General features: G+C 57.6%; 10 protein-coding genes across 10 annotated transcripts; 4 read left to right on the top strand and 6 right to left on the bottom strand.

The window, feature by feature from the left end:
- Nucleotides 1-1,889: 1,889 nt before the first annotated feature.
- On the bottom strand, nucleotides 1,890-3,776 carry B0H64DRAFT_372929 (uncharacterized protein; the record flags this gene model as incomplete). The annotated part of the gene is made up of 6 exons (XM_062802251.1): nucleotides 1,890-1,967; nucleotides 2,052-2,062; nucleotides 2,100-2,924; nucleotides 2,958-2,972; nucleotides 3,032-3,338; nucleotides 3,498-3,776. The coding sequence occupies 6 exons, from the start codon at nucleotides 3,774-3,776 to the stop codon at nucleotides 1,890-1,892; spliced, it is 1,515 nt and encodes a 504-aa protein (XP_062661101.1).
- A 674-nt stretch (nucleotides 3,777-4,450) lies between these two features.
- Nucleotides 4,451-5,911, bottom strand: B0H64DRAFT_372928 (uncharacterized protein; the record flags this gene model as incomplete). Its single annotated transcript, XM_062802250.1, has 4 exons — nucleotides 4,451-5,115; nucleotides 5,174-5,323; nucleotides 5,412-5,535; nucleotides 5,678-5,911. 4 exons carry the CDS (start codon nucleotides 5,909-5,911, stop codon nucleotides 4,451-4,453), a joined length of 1,173 nt encoding a protein of 390 aa, XP_062661100.1.
- Nucleotides 5,912-6,401: 490 nt separating this feature from the next.
- B0H64DRAFT_392498 (uncharacterized protein) lies at nucleotides 6,402-7,350 on the bottom strand. Its single transcript, XM_062803561.1, has one exon. It carries the CDS (start codon nucleotides 6,874-6,876, stop codon nucleotides 6,664-6,666), a length of 213 nt encoding a protein of 70 aa, XP_062661099.1. The 5' UTR covers nucleotides 6,877-7,350; the 3' UTR covers nucleotides 6,402-6,663.
- Nucleotides 7,351-7,455: 105 nt separating this feature from the next.
- On the top strand, nucleotides 7,456-10,100 carry B0H64DRAFT_392496 (armadillo-type protein). Its single transcript, XM_062803560.1, has 7 exons — nucleotides 7,456-7,874; nucleotides 7,927-8,012; nucleotides 8,074-8,194; nucleotides 8,281-8,394; nucleotides 8,462-8,707; nucleotides 8,757-9,506; nucleotides 9,558-10,100. The coding sequence occupies exons 1-7, from the start codon at nucleotides 7,844-7,846 to the stop codon at nucleotides 9,890-9,892; spliced, it is 1,683 nt and encodes a 560-aa protein (XP_062661098.1). The 5' UTR covers nucleotides 7,456-7,843; the 3' UTR covers nucleotides 9,893-10,100.
- On the bottom strand, nucleotides 10,101-11,368 carry B0H64DRAFT_431489 (uncharacterized protein). Its single transcript, XM_062805973.1, has 2 exons — nucleotides 10,709-11,368; nucleotides 10,101-10,628 (listed from the first exon to the last, which is right to left on the bottom strand). The coding sequence occupies exons 1-2, from the start codon at nucleotides 11,297-11,299 to the stop codon at nucleotides 10,446-10,448; spliced, it is 774 nt and encodes a 257-aa protein (XP_062661097.1). The 5' UTR covers nucleotides 11,300-11,368; the 3' UTR covers nucleotides 10,101-10,445.
- A 153-nt stretch (nucleotides 11,369-11,521) lies between these two features.
- On the top strand, nucleotides 11,522-12,849 carry B0H64DRAFT_392491 (uncharacterized protein). Its single transcript, XM_062803559.1, has one exon. It carries the CDS (start codon nucleotides 11,605-11,607, stop codon nucleotides 12,604-12,606), a length of 1,002 nt encoding a protein of 333 aa, XP_062661096.1. The 5' UTR covers nucleotides 11,522-11,604; the 3' UTR covers nucleotides 12,607-12,849.
- Nucleotides 12,850-12,938: 89 nt separating this feature from the next.
- Nucleotides 12,939-14,727, top strand: B0H64DRAFT_127367 (uncharacterized protein). The gene is made up of 2 exons (XM_062798071.1): nucleotides 12,939-13,737; nucleotides 13,794-14,727. Exons 1-2 carry the CDS (start codon nucleotides 13,177-13,179, stop codon nucleotides 14,631-14,633), a joined length of 1,401 nt encoding a protein of 466 aa, XP_062661095.1. The 5' UTR covers nucleotides 12,939-13,176; the 3' UTR covers nucleotides 14,634-14,727.
- A 359-nt stretch (nucleotides 14,728-15,086) lies between these two features.
- B0H64DRAFT_441034 (uncharacterized protein) lies at nucleotides 15,087-15,491 on the bottom strand (the record flags this gene model as incomplete). Its single annotated transcript, XM_062806536.1, has 2 exons — nucleotides 15,087-15,316; nucleotides 15,458-15,491. 2 exons carry the CDS (start codon nucleotides 15,489-15,491, stop codon nucleotides 15,087-15,089), a joined length of 264 nt encoding a protein of 87 aa, XP_062661094.1.
- A 413-nt stretch (nucleotides 15,492-15,904) lies between these two features.
- On the top strand, nucleotides 15,905-18,949 carry B0H64DRAFT_127354 (complex proteins associated with Set1p component shg1-domain-containing protein). The gene is made up of 2 exons (XM_062798070.1): nucleotides 15,905-16,370; nucleotides 16,425-18,949. The coding sequence occupies exons 1-2, from the start codon at nucleotides 16,164-16,166 to the stop codon at nucleotides 18,933-18,935; spliced, it is 2,718 nt and encodes a 905-aa protein (XP_062661093.1). The 5' UTR covers nucleotides 15,905-16,163; the 3' UTR covers nucleotides 18,936-18,949.
- Nucleotides 18,950-19,709: 760 nt separating this feature from the next.
- Nucleotides 19,710-21,152, bottom strand: B0H64DRAFT_372922 (triose-phosphate transporter family-domain-containing protein; the record flags this gene model as incomplete). Its single annotated transcript, XM_062802249.1, has 5 exons — nucleotides 19,710-20,072; nucleotides 20,153-20,778; nucleotides 20,856-20,861; nucleotides 20,928-20,995; nucleotides 21,073-21,152. The coding sequence occupies 5 exons, from the start codon at nucleotides 21,150-21,152 to the stop codon at nucleotides 19,710-19,712; spliced, it is 1,143 nt and encodes a 380-aa protein (XP_062661092.1).
- Between the last annotated feature and the right edge of the window lie 988 nt (nucleotides 21,153-22,140).

The raw sequence follows: 22,140 nt of genomic DNA, 5'->3' as shown, positions 1-22,140 counted from the left end.
AGTCATCATCAGTGCCAGGGTCGGGAGCAGCGTTGTCGGTTGGGGCTGCGCCCCCGTTCGTTTCGGCGGTGGTATGCACGGTGGTGGTGGTGTCGGGGTGGAAGAGCCTGCGGCTGGGGCTGGGGGTTGAGGTGGGGATGCTGTGGGTTGGGGTGGTTGTTGGGGTTTCGGGTGTGGTTTGATGCTGTTGTTGTTGCTCGGGGGTGGGGAGTAAAGGGAAGCGGCGGGTGGTGGAGGCCGGGCTGGGGTCGGCTGTTTCTGCTGAGGGTGGGTGGTGGTTTTCTCCAAGTTGGCCGTTGGGATGTTTGAGGCGGGGACTTGGGGGGTTTGGCGTTGTTTGGTTTGGTTGTGGTTCAGGGGCAGGAGCGGAAATGATGACGCTGGGTTGTTGATGGGTGGGTTGCACGGGGCCGGGTGCCATCGAGAGGGGGGGCTCTCTCGCTTGTGGAGAGGACTCCGCGGCTAAGCCTGGAGATACAGCACCCGACGGCTTTGGTGTGCCGCCTCGCCCTGGCCGCCGTATTTCGCGGTTTCTCAATGGGATAGGAATGTTAGACCTGGAGACTTCTGCCCGTATACCGAATCCCCGTGAACGCCGGTCTCGGGCGGTTGCAGCCCACGCGTGTAGGTCAGATGCGGTTGAGTCTACCGGCCTCGGTGATTTGGTGGGTGACGGGTTGACCGTGTATGGTGAAATCATGCCGCTCGATCTGGAGTCGACTTGGCTGATGAGGTTTTCTGTGGAAGGGGGAAGCGAATGTGGGTACTTGACGGCGCTCTCGAACATAGCTGCCATGGCCTTGACCGCACTGCTGTCTGACTTTGTTGGCCTCGATTGAGGGATAGTGTCGATTGATAATCGTGCTGGGTCTGGTCTGGGACCGAGAGGGAAGGACCGGCGAGCTTTTGAGTGGATTGGCCTTTTGTCCTCACCCCTCGACAGCAGCTCTTCTTGCGGAATATCTGTACTATTTCGGGTATTGTGGTCCTCGGATGATGGCCTCCAAGCCACGGTGTTGCTAGAAATAACCTGGAACGGGCGGGTTTGCTGCACGTAGCTCGCTGCCGGGCTGGACTTCGCACTACTACAGTCCACAGAAGGCCCTCGATTTGAGAAGCATTCACCAAATATTGTAGGGATATCTTCCCGGGCTGTGGCGCTGCCGACGCGGTTCTCTGAGAAACCGTCATGTCCTTGACGCTCAGCTGTCGGAGACGATCCTGATCCTTTGTGTTGGTTTGATAGAACCCTCGTTGAGCTCTCTGACCCAGTTCGCTCCCCACTAACCTCTCTCGGATGCGAGTGGCTGGGCAGAGGGCTTCCCGTGCCCGTAGACACAAGAGATTTGCGTTTTGATCTCCATGCTGCCAGCCGCGATCGGCCAAGACCAAATATGTCCGCCCTAGGCGTATCTACTCCACGTTCGACCTTGTCTTCAAACGACCCCCTCAGTGTTGACGGTAGTGTGTCCTGCGATATCTTCCGCGCCAAAGCTCTTTGGGTCCCTGTCTCCCCCTGGCCGTGAAGGGCGGCGCCCGATGCCGCACTCTCTCTGTATAGGTTCCTTTTAAATGGATTCGCTCCCCTCGAGGTCACCCTGAGTCTATTCTCGACATTTTGCCATCTGCGCAGTACCCGCGGAGTATTTGGGGATCCGTCTCCAATCGTCAATCGAGAGGAGTGGTCTCTTTCTTGGGCATTTAATTGGGCCCGACGCGTTGCCTGGGACGTAGGGGTCGCCGTGTTGTGCGAGTATTTGGCAGATCCTTTAAAACCTTCTGGTTTGTGGTTCGGGGTTTGCGGAGTTTCGCCTGACTTTCCTGCGGCTGAAGTGGGATAGTTTGGTGGAGCGTGGTGACTTTGTTGACTCTCAGCACCGTCAAGACCCCTAAGCCTCGAATACGCGGCCGGAGACGGCTCCTCCACGGGAGGTGATAGCAACGATGCTTCGACGCCCGCGAGGCTGCTGGATAACGGCCGTTTACCCCTGGGCCGTCGGCGCGGAAGCACGAGGGGCGGGCGCAGATTCTCGTGTGCATTGCTCACTTACCACGCGGTTAGCTAGCTCCTTTCACGTTTCCCTGGTGAGTGAACTTACCAGATTCGGGAGGGGTAGGGCTAGGCGGAACTGGTGATCCACCAGGCTTGAAGAGATCGCGCGGTATCTTCAAACCGAATCCTTCTGATACAGAAGGCCGCAGCCCAGCCCTGCGCTGTGGTCCATCTCGATCTGGCTTCGACGCTCCAAGGCTCCTCATATGCCTGACGACCTCCCGCCAGTGCGTAATGAGCATTTCGGTGATGTTGTTTGCCATGTAAACCTTGTCAACCGCCAAAGACGGTTGTTGAGCATCCTCCATAACCTTGGATCCTCGCCTATCCTTCCCACCATTGGGGGCCGTGGCTGGGAATAGCGCCGGCCCCGGAGCGGTGTCGCCCACTTGCATGGCATACGAAGTGAGGAGATCCCCAACGAGCAACGGGCCGAAGACGATTCCCAGGGCATTGTATCTCATTAGATCAGAGGTCGGCAGCGGTCTCCCATGCTCATCCTCTCGTGGTGCCTTCTCGGCGGCACGTCCGATCAGGCAGAGCAGACCAAATACCGCGCATATTAAATCACGACGGAGCCGAGACTTGACGGTGCCGATAACCAAAGCTATGAGTCTCGCCCTCAGCTTGGTCTGCTTCGTCTTGAGAAATTCCGGCTCCCCTTTTAACTCATAGTGAATGGCGACCAATGCGTCGAAAAGAGACAGAGACCCTAGAATTCCTCCGGGCAAGCCGGACAAGAGGCGCTTGAAAGTGGAAGCGACGTCGTGTGGGCCAGTTTTGATGTGAGTCGGCAAATCGGGGCAGCAAGTGGTACTGGAGATATCGTTCGGATCACCATCGGCGCAATAGTGGGCGTAGAGAGCATTAACTAGGCGAACCGAGCCCGGTATTCGAAACACACCTCGGGTTTCCCCCCCTGCCATTGTGTTAGCACACTACCCAAGGGTCCAAGGCCAGTGACCGCGCGGCGCCTACCATGTTGTACGAGGTATTGTGCAGTAGCGCGAAAGCATGTGGGGAGCGCGAGGGAGCATGGTGAATATTCCGACGGTAGGTACAGTTTGCTCTTGCCACAGAGACGAACAAGAGACTGAAGGTCCTCGTCCTGGAGACCGTCTTTCTTTGCCCCATTTACGACACGTAGAGCCAAGTCGCCGATACTGCGCTTGGGCTTGACTTTCTTATCTGATTTCGTTGAGCTTGTATCGCTTGCCGCGGAGACCTGGCGCAGGAATGTGCGCGAGAACCAGCCTGGTCTCTGTTGTAGGGGGTATTGGCCTGGCTATTCGGAGTTTAGAGAGTCTTCCAGCGGGGGTCGGGGTATGAGGGAGAACTGACCAGCGATGGACTGTTCATGTTTGACGCCAACGTACGAATGCCATGCTGTAATGGTCAGCGATGTTTATGTTGAGGCGAGGACTAGGAGGAGGGTAGATCACACCTTTCTTGCGACCCTGTTATACTCCTGCACAAACTCATCGCGGACTTCGAGATCATCGGTATCGGAGAAGTCAGCAAGATCCCCACTGGACGAGGTCCAAGTCGCGCTGGTTGCATTCGCCCGCCTCTCGTGGGTTGGAATAGCGAGGTGACCGTCCGCGGTGGAAAGAGGAAGCCGAGCCCAAGTCGGTTCAGCGTGGCGGAGGGGTCGCTTTGGGAGGGAGAATGCGTCCCAGCCGGTCGGCGGGGTGTCTGCCGAGTGTGCGGATACGGCATCCATTTCTAGTTCAGTCGTAATGCCGTTCAAGCAGAATGATGATTGCTCCGAGTCGAGGCGCGGGTGGTCGGTCGCCAGGACAAATGCGCCGCGACTAGCAAGGATGAGAGTCTAATAAACGTAAGATATGTTCCTCGGCCATAATCGACTGGAACAACAAACGGGTTGCGATGGTCTCAGAACGGGAGCTGTGGTCGGCTAGGTTTGGCTGCTGCTTCCCGTCTCGCATGCCTGGGTGACTCGTACAGACCAGACCGGATCAGGTCGCCGCCCGGTTCCTTCCCTTGAACACAACAAAACAAAAGGAGATTAGGATCCAGTGAGAACCTGAGGCAGGATTCTGAGATCATTTGGGGCCATTTGTGGTTACCGTTTTTCGGTGTTGGTCGGGCCGTTTGTTGATTACCCAGTGCGCCGCCAGTGTAGCCAGTCTTCACAATTTATTGGAGTCGCAGGGAGTTTGTGTCGCATCTTTTAAGAGGACAAGAAAGCAGATCTATACCTTGGGTAAAGGAGAACACATGCAACCAGTATCCGTTATCCACATCCCGCCTTGACGCCACGCGAATGCAAAAAAATCAACGGTAGAAATAATAAATACCGGGAAGGGAGACGGCCCGCCGCCAGCCAGAACAGCCGACCCACGGCAGTCGGGCACCCCATCAGGGAGGACCATGCTAACCAGCCCGGATATTGTCCTCCTCCTCGCCAAACAGTAGGACGTGCTTGAGGATGTCCGAGAGCGAGATGATACCCTTGAGACGGCTCTCATCATCGACTACGATGAGCCGGTGAACCCTCGACTTGCGAATCGTTTCGAATATGGCATCCAGCCGGTCGTCCTCGTTGCATGTGTAGATGCCGGGGAAATCGTCGGCGCGCTTGCAGAGGGCCTCGCCAACCGATGCGGTCAGCTCGTCGTAGGCCCCGCCTTTGATGCAGGGAATGACATCGACCGCCTCAAACACGTTCAGAACCTTGTTGTCCTTGTCGAGGATCGGGACTGCCGAGATGTTGTGCTTAACCATCAGGTGAATCACGTCCAGGACGGAGCTGTTCATGTCCGCCGTTTCCAGGTTGGTGTAGGTTCCCAGCCCCAACTCTCGCACGGACTTCTTGAGCAATATAGTATGCTTCTCGTTGTTGACGGCGATGAACTTGAGGATGCGGTACTGGGTAATGACGCTGACCACCATCTCCCGGCCCGTCTCTTCATCAACATCAACCAGGGGGATCCTCCTGGCCCTCGTCTTGAGCATGCGACGACATGCCTCGTACAACGGGCGCATCGGGTGGACAGACACCGTCTCAAGAGGCAGAACGCCAATCGCTCGCTCGATATCTACCGGAGATACTGGTTAGCCTCTCCATGTTCATCTCGACTGACGACGGCTCCCTACCTCGAAGGCTGCTGAGGCGAAACTTGTCGACTTGGTCGATCTCGTCGGGAAACTGGCAGTAGTATTGGATCACATTGATGTAGTCGGTGCTCGTCAGCAAGCCGGCAAAGCTCGACTTGTTCGAATCCCATAGCGGTGCTGAAACGATGCCTGCGCATGATCCGGTCAGCATTTCTAGCCCGTTGTGCTACCCTCCGGCTTGGGGCGAACTGGCGCGCGGGGGTTGGAGGTGGCGTACCGTTTTGGATGAGAATGTTCAAGCTCTTTCGAACGAGTAGCTCATTGTCGAGAACGACGAGACGGAAAGACAATGGGAGCACATCGTAGCTAGTCCGAACTTTCAAGAACTCGCGGATACCTCGCTATGTGAGGTGTGTGTTAGCTGGGGCGCCAAATCTACTACGAAGGCCGGAACCCCGCATCGCAGCCTCTGTTGCTCTAAAAGCCAACGATTGCGGAGACAGAGCGGGCCGGCTATGGTTATCTCGGAAAGGGCATGCTCACCAGACCTTGCATCTGCTCCTTGTCCAGGGCGCTTGGAGTCTTCTCCGACATGGTGCGACTAGGGAGCTTCGGACGGAGGTACGACGAGGGCGCAACAAAGGGGAGCTCGTGACCGGAACGCAGGGGCAGCTGACTGCCATTTTCCCCGTCGGTAGTTGCGGTGGGAGCGAGGGCGGGCGGAGCGCTGCGGGAGCTGGGATGTGCCGCTTCGGGGGGAGCACGAGGGTCGTCCATCATTATCGTGATGGTGGAACACACATCGGGGAAGTTTCCCCTGTCCAGTCCAGTCGCAGTCTGGTTCGTTTTACTGGGGCTACCTCGGGCTAGAGCGTCGAGCGGACCGAAGACCGAAGACCGGAAGTGACCTGACAAACAAGCAAACTCGGCAGATTCTGGAATTTGGCGCGAGAGAAAAGTGTTTGCGACGGCAACCGATTGCCTTTACGTTTCTCTACTGTGTGTATGTTCTGGGACCAATGCCTCTTGCATGCGGCTCGAGGTGAACATGGGGAATGAAAGTGACCGGGAGTTGCTGTGTCAAAAAACCGACCTACCCTTTGAATTAGAGTTCTCCGCTTTTCTCTGCTGGGAACCGGGCGGGCTGGAATGGTAGGCTGAAGCCGCCCTGTGAAGGCTGCATTGACTGGTAATGACGGGGAGGTGTGACGCGGTGTGACCTGAAAGTCAGTGGCGTCGACCCCTCTCGTTCTTTGACAAGTGAGATCGCTGGTGATTTAACTCGACACGCCAACACCAATATGCTGAATTCTTCAAACTGACGTTAACCAGAAAACATTCAAGCCCCCTACCGGTCCCATACTCAGTTATTTCAATCCTCACCAGGTGGTAGGTAGGTCTTTACCTTGGTTGGAAGATTTGGAGAGTGGATGCGGGGAAACCAGCCCGAAGACAACCTCAAAACCTCCACCCCGCCAGCAGGGTAACTCCCAATGCACCTTAATATGACTTGAGCCGGCTTCCGTCACTTACACACATGGAGGCACTGCAAATTTCCACGGACACACTGGGTTACGCGCGTTTAAGAGGAGTTTATGCCGCTGATGGTAAATAAATACTGTTTTGAAATGAACGCAATGTGTCGAGCACACTAGAATTAAGAAGAGCAAGGTTGCAGAATCCTTTGACCGGTGCTGCCTATTGGGAACTTCGAGAGTTATCGAGGCACAGGACACAAGCATGCTGGCGGGGACTCTCCGTAACGCACCTCTCGGGAGAGTAAAGGGTGTTAAGCAAGCAACCTAATGACTGGGTGTTGGAAAAGTGAGAGGTTACCTGGATTAAACTTGGAAGCCTACCTAGGTAGGTTTCCCTTTCCCATTGACATGTATAAGAAACAAAAGGGATTCTTTTGGATTTGAGTCAACCATACAACTCAAAGTACGGACTGGGACTCCAAATCTGAATAACACCTGCCTCCACAACTGAGAATCAAAGGATGCCTAGGTTATAAACGAGACAATGTGACAGCAGAGCATGCCAGGTCAGAGACGGGTTCTGTTCTCGTTCGTCTAGGTAGTAAACGGCTAGTAAATCGCTATGCACGCTGTGATGGTTTGAGGAACGTTTTCTTAGGCCAATTCAACTTGACAATCCCGCCTCTTACGATCAGTGGTCGGCATTGGCACAGAATTGCTCAGCTGTTGCTTGTTGGGTGATGGGTGTTTCTGGTGCAGGGACTCGGTACCTTGGCCCGTGCACTCGGTCGGTCCCTTAGGCGAGCCCACTGACGCACGGCCTTGAATTCAGAGCCGGCTGCCGGGCGAACAAGGCAAGGCAGCTTCGATCATTGCTGAATGGGGCCGGGCTTGGTTGTTGCGTCTCCTTCGACGCAGCTGACCCGCCAAAACAACCACACAGCCGACCGACCGCCAGTGTCTGCCAGCGCAGCACGACCATCGCGATCGGGCACAAAGAAGGCACACTTCATCTGTGAGCGCTTCTCTGATTTACATTCAAGGGATTCGAAGCCTTCCTGAACAGTGTGCCTGTTGCGTGCGACCACCTAAGGACCGCTTCCCGCCGCCCTCCGTCCTCCGAATCACGAAACACCACCAACCTGCATTCGAACCCGACGACTCCTCAAAGCTGCCCAGGCAACCAACCGACCACGACGCTGGGTCCGTCGGTGTACCCATATAAGCGGCAATGGGCATCTGCAGCTCCTCGTGCTGTGGAGGTATAATCGCGATCCCGCCATCCTCAAATCCGCCCGGCGCTAACAGGCTTAGGCAAATCCCGCGATGCCCTCTACGAGAATGTGCTCGCCGAGAACGAGCGAGAGGCCGTTGCCGACCTGCTACAATACCTTGAAAATGTGAGAACAACTATGCTCGCCTGCGACTGACAGACCTGGGGCTGACCTGACCGATTTGTAGCGCGCCGAAACTGATTTCTTCTCGGGCGAACCCCTCCGAGCTCTGAGCACCCTTGTCTATTCGGATAACATCGATCTTCAACGGAGCGCAAGTCTAACCTTCGCTGAGATCACCGAGCGAGGTGCGTGTGCATTTTTGGGCTGAGAACTGGACGGCGATCCGGACGGAACCTCTTACAGATGAAGCTAACCTAGGCTGTTGCTCTAGATGTCCGGGCTGTTGACCGGGACACCCTCGGGCCCATCCTCTTTCTCCTCGAGAATTCTGATATTGAAGTGCAACGGGCCGCCAGTGCCGCGCTGGGCAACCTTGCCGTTAACAGTAGGTCCCTCATCGAGGCCGCGGTTGCAGCTGCGGCTTGTAGGAAGACTGCTAACCCCCAACCCAGCCGACAACAAGGTCCTGATCGTCCAACTCGGCGGGCTGCAACCTCTCATCAAGCAAATGATGTCGCCGAATGTCGAGGTCCAGTGCAATGCTGTCGGTTGTATCACCAACCTCGCTACGCACGAGGAGAACAAGGCCAAGATCGCAAGATCTGGCGCTCTTGGCCCCCTGACTAGGCTGGCAAAATCCAAGGATATGAGAGTACAGAGGAATGCCACTGGCGCGCTTCTCAACATGACACATTCTGGTACGTTGCCCGTCCAGGTCTGTGGCAGCCTACGACTAACACTTTGCAGATGAGAACCGCCAGCAGCTCGTCAATGCCGGTGCTATCCCTGTACTTGTCCAGCTCTTGTCATCCTCGGATGTTGATGTGCAATATTATTGCACGACGGCCCTGAGCAATATCGCTGTCGATGCCAACAATAGGCGGAAGCTCGCCGAGACCGAACAGCGACTCGTCCAGTACCTCGTTAACCTGACAGAATCCTCATCGCCCAAGGTCCAGTGCCAGGCAGCCTTGGCCCTCCGGAACCTTGCATCGGACGAGAAATATCAGCTTGAGATCGTCCAGGCCCACGGGCTTGGGCCACTGCTCCGCCTTCTCCGGTCTTCGTATCTGCCGCTCATCCTGTCTGCCGTCGCATGCATCCGCAATATCTCGATCCACCCCCAGAACGAATCCCCGATCATCGAGGCCGGCTTCCTCAAGCCGCTAGTCGACCTGCTCGGATCGACGGATAACGAGGAAATCCAGTGCCATGCCATCTCGACGCTCCGCAACTTGGCAGCGAGCTCGGACCGGAACAAGTCGCTTGTCCTCGAGGCGGGCGCCGTCCAAAAGTGCAAGCAGCTCGTTCTGGAGGTCCCCGTCACAGTCCAGTCCGAGATGACAGCTGCCATTGCCGTCCTTGCGCTGAGCGACGAGCTCAAGACCCATCTCCTAGAGCTTGGCGTCTTTGACGTTCTGATCCCACTGACCATGTCCCCTAGCGTTGAGGTGCAGGGGAACAGCGCCGCCGCGCTGGGCAATCTCTCTTCCAAAGGTCAGTCCCACGTACTAAGTTGCTCGATATTTCATACTGACATAAAGACAGTGGGCGACTACAGCATCTTTGTCCAGAACTGGATGGAGCCCAGAGACGGCATCCACGGCTATCTCAACCGCTTCCTTGCGAGCGGAGATGCCACCTTCCAGCACATTGCCATCTGGACGTTGCTCCAGCTGCTCGAGTCGGAGGACAAGAAGCTCATCGGTCTCATCGGGAAATCAGATGGCGTTGTTGACATGATTAAGCAGATTGCCAACCGCCAGATGATGGAGTCGGACAACGAGGCTGAGGACGATGATGAGGGCGAGGTGGTGAACCTGGCTCAGCGGTGCCTGGAGCTGCTGGGTCAGGGTGCGTCGAAGAGCCACATCGAGGGCTAATAATAACCCCCTGGTGTTGATGGGGGCGCGGGGTCCGTCTGCCCTTAGACCCATATACCCAGAGGTTTCTCTTGTTTTCTGTTTTGTCCATTGCGCATAGGAACGGCGTGGAGTTGGCGGCGTCAGTATTTCTACATACATGGGGCGGAAGTGGGGGACTCCGGGAGATGTGTACACTGCAGATGAGCATTGGGAGGGATGTTTGGGGGTGGGGGGGACGTGGGGACAATCTGGGTTGCTGGGTTCTTTCGAGGGCCTCAACCCCCTGCTTTGTTTTTCTTTTGTATTATGGCGCAGAAGAGTGATACGGATGACGTCGGGCCGCCCGAGCTACTATCATACCCCGCGGTTTCCCGCGATGCCTCTTTACCCATTACCAACACGGCCGTCCTGGATTGCTATCCTAGGCCTGGCCTGTCGTAGCCGATGTAATTAGAACCCACAATTTATACATATGCACCATGTTGATGAGACTTACATTGCCCGTTTCGGGATGGTGCTGGCGTTGACCAAACGTGTTGTAATAATACGTGTGTAGGGTTCTATCGCTTGATCAACCCTCGGCCGGGCTTTCTGCTCTCTGCATCGAGTTGGTGATCCACTTGAACTCAGAGAACGGCCTCATCGTGGCAATGACCTTGCCCCGGATCAGGGCCAGCGGCACCGGACCGAAATACCTCGAGTCCCGGGACGCTACCAAGTTATCCCCGACAATCCAGCAATGACCCTTTGGTACCTAAACAGATCCAAGTCAGCACGGGCAAGACCCGAACAGCTACCGACGAACGAAAGAAGAAAAGAAGAAAAGAAACGAACCTGAATCATACTCCCACCCCCAGTCCCAGCCCCACCCCCCGCACCACCACCACCACCACCACCACCGCCGCCGCCGCCCCCCGCCGCAACCTCATCCGGCGGCGTATCCATCAGCACGTAATCCCCCGGCAGGCCCAGCACGCGCTTGACGCCCACTTCCTCGTTGATCGGGATGTTGTACGCCACCACGTCGCCCACCGCCACCCCGCGCCCGAACCGGTGCAGCTTCGACACCAGCAGCCACTCGCCCAGCACCTCGAACGTCGGCAGCATCGACGGGCCCGACGCCGGCGCCATCGAGATCACGTACTCCCAGATCAGGTGCGTGAAGGCGACGAACTTGAGCGTGGTGATGATTACCCGGGCGGGGTGGCCGACCCAGGAGGGGAGGTGGCGGCCATGGTTGGGGGGGGTTGGGGGGGGTGTGGTGTTGGGTGTGGTGTTGGTGGGTGAGGGTGGTGGTGGTTGTGAGGGTGGTGGTCGTCGTCCTGATGGTGGTGGTGGTGAATGGGGGCTGGTTGGTTTGTTGGGGGAGAGTCGGAACCTGGTTGGCCTGAGGAGACCTCGCAGGATGGGGGTTATGGAGGGCATGAGGTAGGTAGGGTGTTTGGTGAGGTCAGCGGGTCATAGTGGTGGTTTGTGAGTGAGGTTGATCAGAGATGTTTGGGTGAACGAATGGAAGGGTGGTATGACATCCCGGACCTGCAGATATTGCCAAGCCCCAAGCTTCTGGGAGTTGGTGGGAGTTTATTGGTTAAAATTTCCCGATGACAGGGGTTTGGAAACTCGTCGCCCAGTCGCAAGTTCCTGCATGCCGAAAAGTGCAAAAGTGATTTGTTTCTTTTCAATTTCAAGCAGAACTTTGCGTCAATCAAGCTCGAGCTCTTCAGCCCACCATGAGGGCCTCGCAATGCCTCTTCAACCCGGCCACCGCCCTTTGCAAGGTCTTTATTAGCAATGCCACGGCATTGGAGAAACCGGGCCAACTGCAGCGCCTGCTGCTACCCAGCCGAACCGTTCCCATCCAGCCCTCCTTCTCCTCGCCGCCACGACGACACTTTTCCGTCTACCATGCCGCCCAACTGAACTACAGACGGAAGCCTGCGAGGACCGGGAAAGAGGCCAAAGATGCCCCCGCAGAGAGCCGCACGATGCGTGACTACGACATTGTCTTCCCGTGGATCCAGGTGCGGCAGGAAGACGGCAGACTCTCCGAGCCGCAACGAACAAACCTCGTGCTCAAGCAGCTCGACCTGGACCGGGACTCCCTCATCCTCGTCGCTACCCCCAGGGTAGATCCCTTGTCAAACGGTCCGGAATACCCGATCTGCCGCATCGGAGACCGCAAGGCCGAGATGGCGGCGGAGGCCGAGAAGCTGGCGATCAAGAAGAACACGCCCAAGATTGTGACCAAGGAGTTGGAACTCAACTGGGCGATCGCGCCCCACGACTTACGCACGAGAATGACGCAGCTCAAGAAGTTCCTCAGCAAGGGGTGCCAGGTCCGAGTCACTATGATGCACCCGAAAAAGAGGGCGAAGAAAAGAGCGTCGCTGGAGGAGGCGAAGGTCGTGCTCCAGAACCTCGAATTAGCGGTTGAGGAAGTTCCTGGGGCCAAGGAGACCAAACCGAGGGAGGGCGCCGTGGGAGAAATGCTGGTCCTGCTTCTGCACGCGCCGACTGGCAGTCCCACAAAGGCGGCGCCGGCGGCGGTCACAGAGGATGCCCCGGCAGTCACTGAGGAGGCCCCGGCAGCCACGGAGGAGGCCCCGGCAGCCACGGAGGAGGCCCCGGCAGCCACGGAGGATGCCCCGGCAGTCACGGAGGATGCCCCGGTAGAGGCAGAAACAGCAGCCCCAGGTCCGGTGGCAGAAGAGCCGGGGTTGATAAAGGAATGAGGATGGTCCGCTGCGGGACTCCTGTACAACATACTATGTATGATATATTTGCTCTTCTCCTATCTGGAACCATTGGACTTCGCGGCCTTATAAAGGACCATGCCTTAGAGGAATGGGACAAAACGGCCCTTCGTACCCTTCGTGTTTTGGCACCACCCAACTGTCTGCGTTGATAGGCCCGAGCCTGGAAAGAGGCATCGGGAGCAAGGATTAGCTTTGTGCTTCGAGAACAATTGCAGGGGCCTCTGCCCTCTGATTGGGACTCATCCTGCACGATTGCGGGGCGCGGGGCAAGGCTGCGGCATGCTCGTCCTTTGTGACTCAATTCCCCAATTCCAAACTCACAAGAAATCAAAAATTACTTGACCGAAAAACAACACTGCACAATATTGCCGAAAACGAAACACTGCATTTGCAAAGTGACACGGATCTAGTCCCAACTAGTTTCAACTACCGCCCGGGAATCACGAACGGAGAGAACGCTTCTCCATCACTTCCTGCCCCGCGCACCACCCATCAACGAAACATCCACCCCTCTTCACAAGTCGCCTGGCACCAATCACTCAAATTATGCCCGCCGAGAACACCGGAGCCCCTATCAATGGGGCTCCCATCGATACTGCAGCCCCAGCAGCACAAGACGCAGCGAAGAACGTACCGGCTCCGGCCAGCTCAAGTGCCACCCCCACCACCTCGGAAAAGCTCACAGCGGCGCAGCTAAAAGCCAAGGCGAAGGCAGAAAAAGCAGCGAGGAGAGCACAGGTGAAAGAGGCTAGAATCGCTGTGCCAGCACCATCCCCAGTCCAAGAGAAAGGCGCCGCGGGGGATGCGAAAGGAGGCAAAGGCAAGGGGAGGCAGGATGGGCAGCAATCCCTGGGCAAAGGAGGCCACTTGCAGGTACATCGAGGGTCAGTTGCTGGGCGGCAGCCATCCTCCCCGGTGCCTGAGAAAGACGTCAGGAGTGGTATCCCCGATTGCTTCAGCCATGTTCCAATGGCGAAGCGGATACCGACATCCCAGGCACACAAAGACGTACACCCGGCTGTGTTGGCAGTGGGCCAGCAGATGGCCACATTTGCCCTCAACGACAGCATCTCCCGTTTGAGAGCGACCCTTTTGGCATTTGCGAAGGTTTGTATTTGTTTCTGCCTCGGTCCCTCATGGCACAACCCGTTAATGGTGGCTAGGTCATCGAGTCGTACGAGACACCCAAGGGGAACTCGCTATCTCGGCACTTTGTCCCACACGTCCTCAACCCCCAGATCGAGTACCTCACCGAGTCCAGACCAATGTGCTTCGCTATGGGCAATGCCATCCGACTACTCAAGGGGAAGGTTAACAAATTCGATATCGACACAGCCGAGGACGAAGCGAAGGAGGGTCTCCTGGAGTGGATCGATTTTCTGATCAATGAGCGGATCACCCTGGCCGAGTATGCCATTGCTAGGAATGCCGCAGAGTCGATCAACGAGGGTGACACTATTCTCACGTATGGCCACCACCGGCTCGTCGAAAAGACTTTTATCGAAGCGAAGCGCGACGGCAAGTCGTTCGATGTTACTGTCATTGACGACCCGTTCGAGCGCAGCGGCCAGGAGCTGGCAAAGACACTACGACAGGCCGGGATCCCCGTGCTCTACTCTCCTAATCTTGGTGGTCTGCGGCCCAAGGTGGCGGCAGCCTCCAACGTATTTCTCGGAGGCGAGGCCATCTTTGCCAACGGTTCACTCCATGCGTCATCGGGGACGGCCGATGTAGCCATGTCCGCCATGAACGCTGGTGTCAAGGTGATTGTTCTTTGCGAAACCATCAACTTTGACCGAGACCGCGTGTCGGTCGACTCTCTCACGTACAACGAGGTCGACCCGGAGAGGAACACGGGGGATTGCTTCCGGCTGCTGTTTGACAACACCCATGACAAGTACATCACGGGCGTCATTACCGAGTTCGAGAGCGGTGGTGGCAATTCGCCGGCCCAAGCCATCCTGGCTCTGCTGCGGAAGCAGGAGGATCCTCTTATTGACTAGGAGGTCAGGGGCCCGGTTGAATGAACGAGGGCAAGTGCATGCGTAGCTTATGTTGCGGCAGGCACAGTAGCTAGATGGTTGAAGCCAGGTCGAGATTTAAAACTCTCAAGGAGCTGTCGAGACGCGCTGATTTTTCCAGCTCTGGGAGTTCGTTCCAGTCGGGTGGGCCATCTAGGGAATCAAGGGAATCAAAAATAATTTTGTACACCGAATCTAGCGCACCGTCTGTAGCTTGCCCAATGTTCTAGATCCTGCCGCGAGAACGGGGGACCGTAGTCTCTCTCCACCCCATCATCTCTGTCAACCGCCCAGCAAGCAGCAGTCCACCCTGCCCCAGGTAGGTATCCCATTCCATCCATCCCCACGACCGGAGCCCTGCAGCAGCAGGTAGCAACCCCAACCTCCAATCCCACCCAAACCAAACCAAATCGGCCATCAATCCATCCTGCGCCCTCACGCAACAACCTCGCCCGCCGCGGCCGCCCGCTCGGCCCGCCGCGCCCGCTTCTCCAGGATGGCCTCCTTGCGCTCCTGCAGCATCTTGGTCTGCCGCTCGTCCACGCCCTGCAGCCAGTACCCGAAGCTGGCTCCCACGCCGCCGAACACGGGGTACGCCCACAGCGCCTTGCGGTTGAAGAAGGGCCGCATCTCGATGCCGAGTTGCCAGAAGCGGACGACGAAGCCTGTTTTGGGGGGGGGGGGGGGGGATGGGGTTAGGTTTTGTTCTGCTTTGTGATCTGCTGGTTTGTTGGGGTGGGATGGGATGGGATGGGGTGTGGTGTGTTGTGGTGTGGTGGTGGGGGCTGGGGGGGGACGTTATTTACCGAAGCCGGTCCAGAAGATGACTCTGCTAACCATCTTGTCTTGTGTGGTGGGTGATCGATCGCTCGGAGGGGTTTGGGATGTCGGGGGTGGGGGTGGTCTTGTCGGTACCGCCGAGGTGAAGGAGTCGTGTTTCTCCTCTGGCGTTTCTCGGTTCGGAGTTGTGAGAGTGGAATTGGCGCCCGGGTGAGCTGTCGACACTGCACGGAGCTTCGTGATCTGACGTTGCGATGGTTTGCGGGCAATTGGCGACGATTGGCAGCTCGAATTGGCAAGCCACCTTTTTCGGGATCTGTGCGCTGCTGAGGCTTGCTTTGGTGGTGGGGGTGTGGCTTAGCTAGACACTGGCATCCTTGATTGCAGCTCCGGGTTGCATTGCTGCCCCTGTTTAGCCAAGCTTTTGGCGTGACCCACCCAAATCTTTCATGGCGGGTCCGTTCCTCCTTCAAACGCGACAAACGGAAGGACTCGGCCAGCACTCGACCATTCCGTGACCTGGCAACCGGAAAGTTGCCAAACTCTCCTTTTCCCTTAAATTGGACATTATTCTCCACATACCACGCACGTACAGCGAATGCATTAGAATGATTTGAATAGGACCGCGCGCTTCGCATCGCTGCTCGTGCTTCCGATGTCCTCGAACCGCATTGCAACCAAGAACTCCATGGTACATCGACAGCGGGTTCCTACCTTCACCCAGCCACCATAATGTCCGCCGTCGTCGATGCTGCGGGCATAGCCCCCTCGAGTGAGCCAGATGCAGTTGCGCGTCCTGTTGCCAAGAAATTCAAGGCATCCGACCTGCCACTCCCCTCAGCAACGCGAACGGCCATCGAAGGCCTGGCGCACTCTTTCAAGAAAAAGGGCGGCTACGATAGAATCCGCAAACAAGTCTGGGAGAAGTTTGAGGCTAGTGTGGGTCTCCGTTAGAACCACAGTCGTTCCCGTCGGTCACTGACGTCCAGGCAGGATTATGAAGCCCAGGTCACTAAAGCCATCCTCGAAGTCGCCGAGCAAGAGGTCGAGCGCAATCCCACTCAGCTTCTGACACTCGAACGAGGCAAAGCGGCAGCACTTATCGACGGCGCACTCGACCGCGGCGGCGTCTACCAAAAAGCAGAAGAGGTCATTGGCGCGCTCATAGACAGTCGCATGATTGAGGATGACATCCGCAATTTGCGCTGCGCCGAGATCGGCGAAGAGGCGGCTGAGGAGGAACGGATGCGTGGCTTGAAGACGGACGAGGAATACGCCGCCGAGACGGCCGCTCGCCGGGCTGAGAGGGAGCGCGTTCGGGCGGAGCTAAGGGCGGTAGAGGAAAAGAAGCGGCAACTCGAGCGCGAGATCAAGGCTAGAGAGGAGACGAAGAGAAGGGAAGTGGAGAGGGCTGCTCGGGAAGAACGGAGAAAGAAGGAACGCGAGGAGGATGAGCGGAGGGATAAAGAGCGCCGCGAACGGCGCGAAAAGGAGAGGGAACAAGAGAAGGAGCGGGAGAAGGAACGGGATAGGGAGCGGGAGAGCCGGAGAGACAGGGACCGAAGCCGCGACCGGGACAGGGAGCGCGACAGAGATCGTGATCGATTCCGCGAACGTGGTTACGACAGCTACCGGGGCACTCCGAGGGATCGATCAAGGGACAGAGATAGAGGCAGGGACAGGGATAAGGACAGAGATCGTGATCGGGGCCGGCGAGACAGTCACGACAACAGACCGAAACCTGCGACCGAGGATCGAGGAGACGAAACCGAAAAAACTCTCACCAAAGAGGATCATGACCGTCTGGAGCAGGAAGCCTTGGCCGACCTTCTTCGGGAAAGCAAGCGGGTTACGACGAAGCAGCCCGAATTGGAGATTGACGAAACTCTGGTACCTCCACCGAAGAAGACCAAGCCCGCATCCGCAATTGACCCGATTCAGCGGTCGACTCCGAAGGCTCCTGAGGCGAAACCAGTGGAAACCAAGAGGGCTGTGGTGGAGTCTAAGAAGCCAGTGGAGGCTAAGGAGTCCAGGAAACCAGTGGAGGCTAAAGATTCAAAAGATACGAGTGATACCAAGCCCCCCACGGCTCCTAAGGAGCCTGAAGCGAAGCCTGAAAAGCGGAGGTCTAGGAGTCCTTCGCGCGCTCCTCGGACTCACCACGGGAGGGATAGAAGCCGATCCAGGAATGACGACCGTAAACGGAAGGATGCTCGATCCCGCACGCCACGACCTCGTGAGCGAAGCCGCTCTCGCAGAAGGAGCCGGTCGAGGCTACGGGACCGGAGAGACGAACGGAGAGATGACCATCGGGACGACCGCCGGGATGACCATCGTCACAGTCGTCGCGATGATTCTCGCGCCACGCGCCGGGATGATCGCAAGGATGAGCGGAAGAATGAGCGGAGAGACCGCAGCGCGTCTCGCCCAAGGACAGAAAAGCGAGAGCGAAGCCGTTCCCGTCCGAGGACGGCGAAGACCGACGACAGGAGGGAAAGAAGCCGCTCCCGCCGTCGTGACCCCCGCGACCGCAGTCGTTCTCCGCGCCCGAGAACCGAGCGACGCGACCGGTCTCGCTCCCGTTTGCGCTTCGGCCGTCGGGATAGGAGCCGGTCTCGATCTAGGAACCGCGACCGCCGTGACAGGCGGGAGCGCAGCCGTTCGCGCGCTCGCACCGATCAGCGAGATCGCAGCCGTGATCGCGACCGCGATCGCGACCAACCCCGCGAGAAAGATGACAAGGACAAGGTCAAGGTCAAGGAAGAAGACAAGGAACGCCGGCCGAGGAGCCGCTCACGATCGCCGCCGAGCGCGGCCCGGCCTCCCTCTCGCCTCAACCACACCGAAAAGGAGGCGTGGAAGCAGGCCGAGGTCAAGAAGCGTGAGCAGGAAGCCAAGGCCTATCTCGCAGCCCAGAAAGAGGCCAGGGAGAAGGGCATGCCGGTGCCTGGTATTGACGATCGTCGCGCTGGAGACAGGTCACCAGACCTAAAGCGCCGGCGTGAACCGGAGGAACATGATCGCTACCTGCCCGGCGACCGCGATCGTGATCGGGACCGTGATCGGGACCGTGATCGGGACCGTGATCGGGACCGGGACAGGGACCGAGAGCGAGATCGCATGGATTACCGCGGGGGTGATCGTTACGATGGCGATCGCGACAGGCCTAGAGATAGGGATAGGGACCGCGACAGGCGCGACCGTTCTCGCGATCGCGACCGAGCCAGAGACGACCGTCGAGACACGAGACGCCGGAGCCGGTCGAGAAGCCGTGATCGCGAGAGGGACCGGTCTAGAGACAGGGATAGGACCAGGGACCGCGACCGCGACCGCGACCGGGATGGGGATAGAGACAGCCACTACCGCCGCAGCCGCCGCGAGCGGAGCGTGTCCTCCCGACGGGACAGGGAACGAGACCGAGACAGGGATCGCGACCGTGACCGTGACCGTGACCACGGGCGGACTCGGCGCGACAGCCGGCGGCGGAGCAGGAGTCGCGGCTAGGAGCCGCGACCTGTTCACGGGTTCAAGTTTATCGGGCCTGTCCAACCCACCCGGCCCTCCACAACCGTCTCCCCGCCGGATGCGGGCGGGGGCCCTCTTTCAGAAGTGGTCGTAATAAATGTGAAGGTCGAGATGTAGCGGCGGGCACGAGAAATGGAGAGACGACAGAGGTCGTAACTGTTTTTTTTAATGTATTATCACTGTTACCAGGGGGGTAAAGGGGTTTGGCGTAAAACAACCTGAGGAGCTGTTTCGGCGATTGGGAGATGGGTTCTCGGGAGTTACCTGGACATGAACGGCGCTGAATTGGGCGTCCTAGCATTGGATACCTGCATTGATTGTGTGAAGTGATATTCATTGTATGCACCAGTTGCACCCTTAACCAGCGGACTCAACGTAGGTAGCTTAGCCCCCAGGGTGATGAATACAAACACTTCACCAGAAACAACACAACCATAGCCAGCTCCCTGCTTACATTATCTATCCCCTCCATTTTATGTCTTGCCCAAATCCTCACGCCCACCAGCAAGAATCCTAAAATGGCCATGACATCCAAACCTCCTCTTCTTCTATTGGTCATCAAGATGTCATCTCATTAGTAGTAGACCCGACTCCCCGGTCAGTCGGTCGGTCGGTATTTGCGTCCCAAATCAATACAAGCCCAAACCCACCCCCTCAGTACGCGTGGGGGAAATCAAGACCACTTCGCCAAATAAACGCCATGCCACAGTTACCAAAACCCAACCCAAACCAACCAGAAACCACCCACCACCACTACGCCGTCCCCGCGGCAGCCAGCTCCTCGGCCGGCGCCCCACTATAAAAGAAGGCGCCCACCAAAAACAGCAACGTCACGGCAGCAACCGCCATGACGAGCGTCCTGCGCACCGCCGACGGCAGGCCGTGCTGCTGGTGGTGCTGATCGTCGCCCGACGCAAAGGCCCATGCGGCCTGGGAGAGGAGGACCAGCTGGTCCCAGCCGAGCGAGTAGTAGAGCAGCCCCGCGAGGGCGATGGCGTAGCCGAGGACCTGCAGCGGGGCGATGTTGGTGCCCCAGATCAGGACGGAGATGATGACGAGGAGGATGTTCTTGAGGATGCCGGTGAGGGTCATGACCAGGCCGGAGGTCTTGCCGATCTGGAGGGTGCAGGCGGGGTTAGTAAAAGGTTAGGGGGGAGGGTGGGCGGTTGGAGAGAGAGGGGGAGGGGGGGGCTTACCAGGAAGACGCTGGAAACGTTGAGCATGAAGGCGACCATGGCGTTGAGCAGGAGTAGGCCGAAACCCGCCTGGGCGAGGTCGGCGTAGTTGAAGGCGTTGGCCTCGTAGACGATGGCGATGACGAAGTTCATGACGGCGCAGACGGGCGCGTAGTAATACAGGCTGACGAGCGGGTCCATCTTCTGGGTGTCGCCCGAGAGCAGCACCTGGATCATGACGAGGCGCATGGCCTCGAACACGATGCCGCCGACCTGGAACATGAAACCGGCCAGGCTAAAGTCGATCTCGCCGAGGCTGGCGAGGGCCACGCCGGCCACGATGAGCAGGACGTTGAGGAAGCGCTTGAGCGAGGGGTCCTCGACACCCCACGCCCAGCTCGTCAGAAGGACCGCCACGGGCGCGGCGGCCTTGAGCATCTGGATGAAGGCAACGCTCAGGTATAGGTAGACCATGTTGCTGCAGACCAGACTGGCGCTGTAGAGCAGACCGATGGGCACGATGGCGCGCATGTAGGTGCGCCCCGTCATCTTCACGTTCTTGCGTCCGTCGAGCAGGTTCGTGGTCCGCGCCAGAACCTGGGTCGCGATGGTCGCGAAGACGAGGTGCCAACATGTGAGAATCACAGCTATCCATGTGTTAGTGAGCCCGCGGGTGAGGGAGGGGGTGGGTCGGCGTGAGGTCATGGACTAGGCGGGGACATACGGTATCCTGGAAACACCATGTTAGCACTTTTGCTCATCCTCTTGCTTAGTTAGATATCCCGGGTGCGCTTACTGAAACCCCGGCCATCAATCATCCATTTGTTGAAGAGAATAGTCAAGTTGGAAAAGAAGATCCAACTCCTGCATGACCCGGAAGTGTCAGCGAGATGCCCAAAGCGACCAGCCAACCAGCCCTCCATCACCACCCCCAAACATACGCGATGTAGAATATAGCATGCACCGATCGCTCAACCGGGCGCGGCTTCTCGGCCTGGCGCTCGACATCATCTTCAGCCATGTCGGCGCGGGGCGAAGGCGAGCGGTTCCGGGCTATCGGCGGTATCATGGACGCGGGGAATCGGTGATTCAGTCGGGTCGGCGGGGTCAAGGTAGACAAGGTAATTCGATTTCCGGGTGCCGAAATCAATATCCCCTCTTCGTTCGTCGGCTGGCGGGAGTGGGGAGGGAGGGATTAAGAGCGAGGGTATCGAGGGTATCGAGGGTATCGAGGGTCTGGAGCTACGAATAACTATCGACCAGCAACTTTCGCTCGAATGGGCGGGTATTATGAAATTGGCGAAAGGGAAAAGAATGGAAGAAACGTGTGGCCCGGGGGGTGAGGATCCGAATGAGCGAAAGTGAACAAAAAAAACAGTGGAGGAAGAGTGGCCTTCTCGTGTTCGAGGAAGTGGAAGGGCTGAATCAGACGCATGCACCATCGACCGGGTGGTCGGCGCTGGTCCCCTGCCGCCCCTTTGTTGAGCGAAGAAGGGCAGCCCCCAAAAAAAGGATCGCGCAGCCTGTCGGCGGGGCAGCTCCAGGCTGAGACCCCACAGGTCAGCAGCAGGGGTCCTCCCGATGGGGAACGAGCCGCTCACCAATGAAACCGTGCAACTCCATCCAAACTTGGGCGTTCCTGGCAACTTCGACCTGCGGGTAAGCGGCAAGGATTGGGGGATTGGATGATCACCAAGGCCCCCAAGTGCTGGCTGAAAACCGGTACAACCCGAGGGACGGCAAACATTGATAATATCGGGGCTCAGAATCGGGATCCAAAAAATGTAGGTAGTTATTATCTTGTACGTTGCCGCCTCCAATATTTATTCGTACCCGGATTCATACCCGAGCTTGTTGTTGACAGTCCGGATTCGGTGCGAAGCAGTTACACGACGAATGAAATGCACCAAAAGCAGCAAGACCATGCTCCGCTCTGACGCTTGAAGTCTCGGATACTCACATGGTCGTACTGCAGTCCCTGGTTGGGGCCACACAAGTTACTAGTAGCT

The sequence above is a fragment of the Chaetomium fimeti genome (assembly GCF_033439085.1).
Source record: "Chaetomium fimeti strain CBS 168.71 chromosome Unknown B0H64scaffold_3, whole genome shotgun sequence".
Classification (NCBI taxonomy): domain Eukaryota; kingdom Fungi; phylum Ascomycota; class Sordariomycetes; order Sordariales; family Chaetomiaceae; genus Chaetomium; species Chaetomium fimeti.
This window is presented reverse-complemented; position numbering and strand designations above follow the sequence as displayed.

Bases quoted from the DNA above. Each gene is read 5' to 3' on its own strand.
- B0H64DRAFT_392491 (XM_062803559.1), top strand. From the start codon at position 11,605: ATGAGGGCCTCGCAATGCCTCTTCAACCCGGCCACCGCCCTTTGCAAG.
- B0H64DRAFT_392498 (XM_062803561.1), bottom strand. From the start codon at position 6,876: ATGCTTGTGTCCTGTGCCTCGATAACTCTCGAAGTTCCCAATAGGCAG.
- B0H64DRAFT_431489 (XM_062805973.1), bottom strand. From the start codon at position 11,299: ATGCCCTCCATAACCCCCATCCTGCGAGGTCTCCTCAGGCCAACCAGG. The intron at 10,629-10,708 runs GTTCGTTTCTTT...GGATCTGTTTAG, and splicing joins GGGGTGGGAGTATGATTCAG to GTACCAAAGGGTCATTGCTG.
- B0H64DRAFT_127367 (XM_062798071.1), top strand. From the start codon at position 13,177: ATGCCCGCCGAGAACACCGGAGCCCCTATCAATGGGGCTCCCATCGAT. The intron at 13,738-13,793 runs GTTTGTATTTGT...AATGGTGGCTAG, and splicing joins CCCTTTTGGCATTTGCGAAG to GTCATCGAGTCGTACGAGAC.
- B0H64DRAFT_127354 (XM_062798070.1), top strand. From the start codon at position 16,164: ATGTCCGCCGTCGTCGATGCTGCGGGCATAGCCCCCTCGAGTGAGCCA. The intron at 16,371-16,424 runs GTGGGTCTCCGT...ACGTCCAGGCAG, and splicing joins GGGAGAAGTTTGAGGCTAGT to GATTATGAAGCCCAGGTCAC.
- B0H64DRAFT_392496 (XM_062803560.1), top strand. From the start codon at position 7,844: ATGGGCATCTGCAGCTCCTCGTGCTGTGGAG. The intron at 8,013-8,073 runs GTGAGAACAACT...ACCGATTTGTAG, and splicing joins TGCTACAATACCTTGAAAAT to CGCGCCGAAACTGATTTCTT. The intron at 9,507-9,557 runs GTCAGTCCCACG...ACATAAAGACAG, and splicing joins GGGCAATCTCTCTTCCAAAG to TGGGCGACTACAGCATCTTT.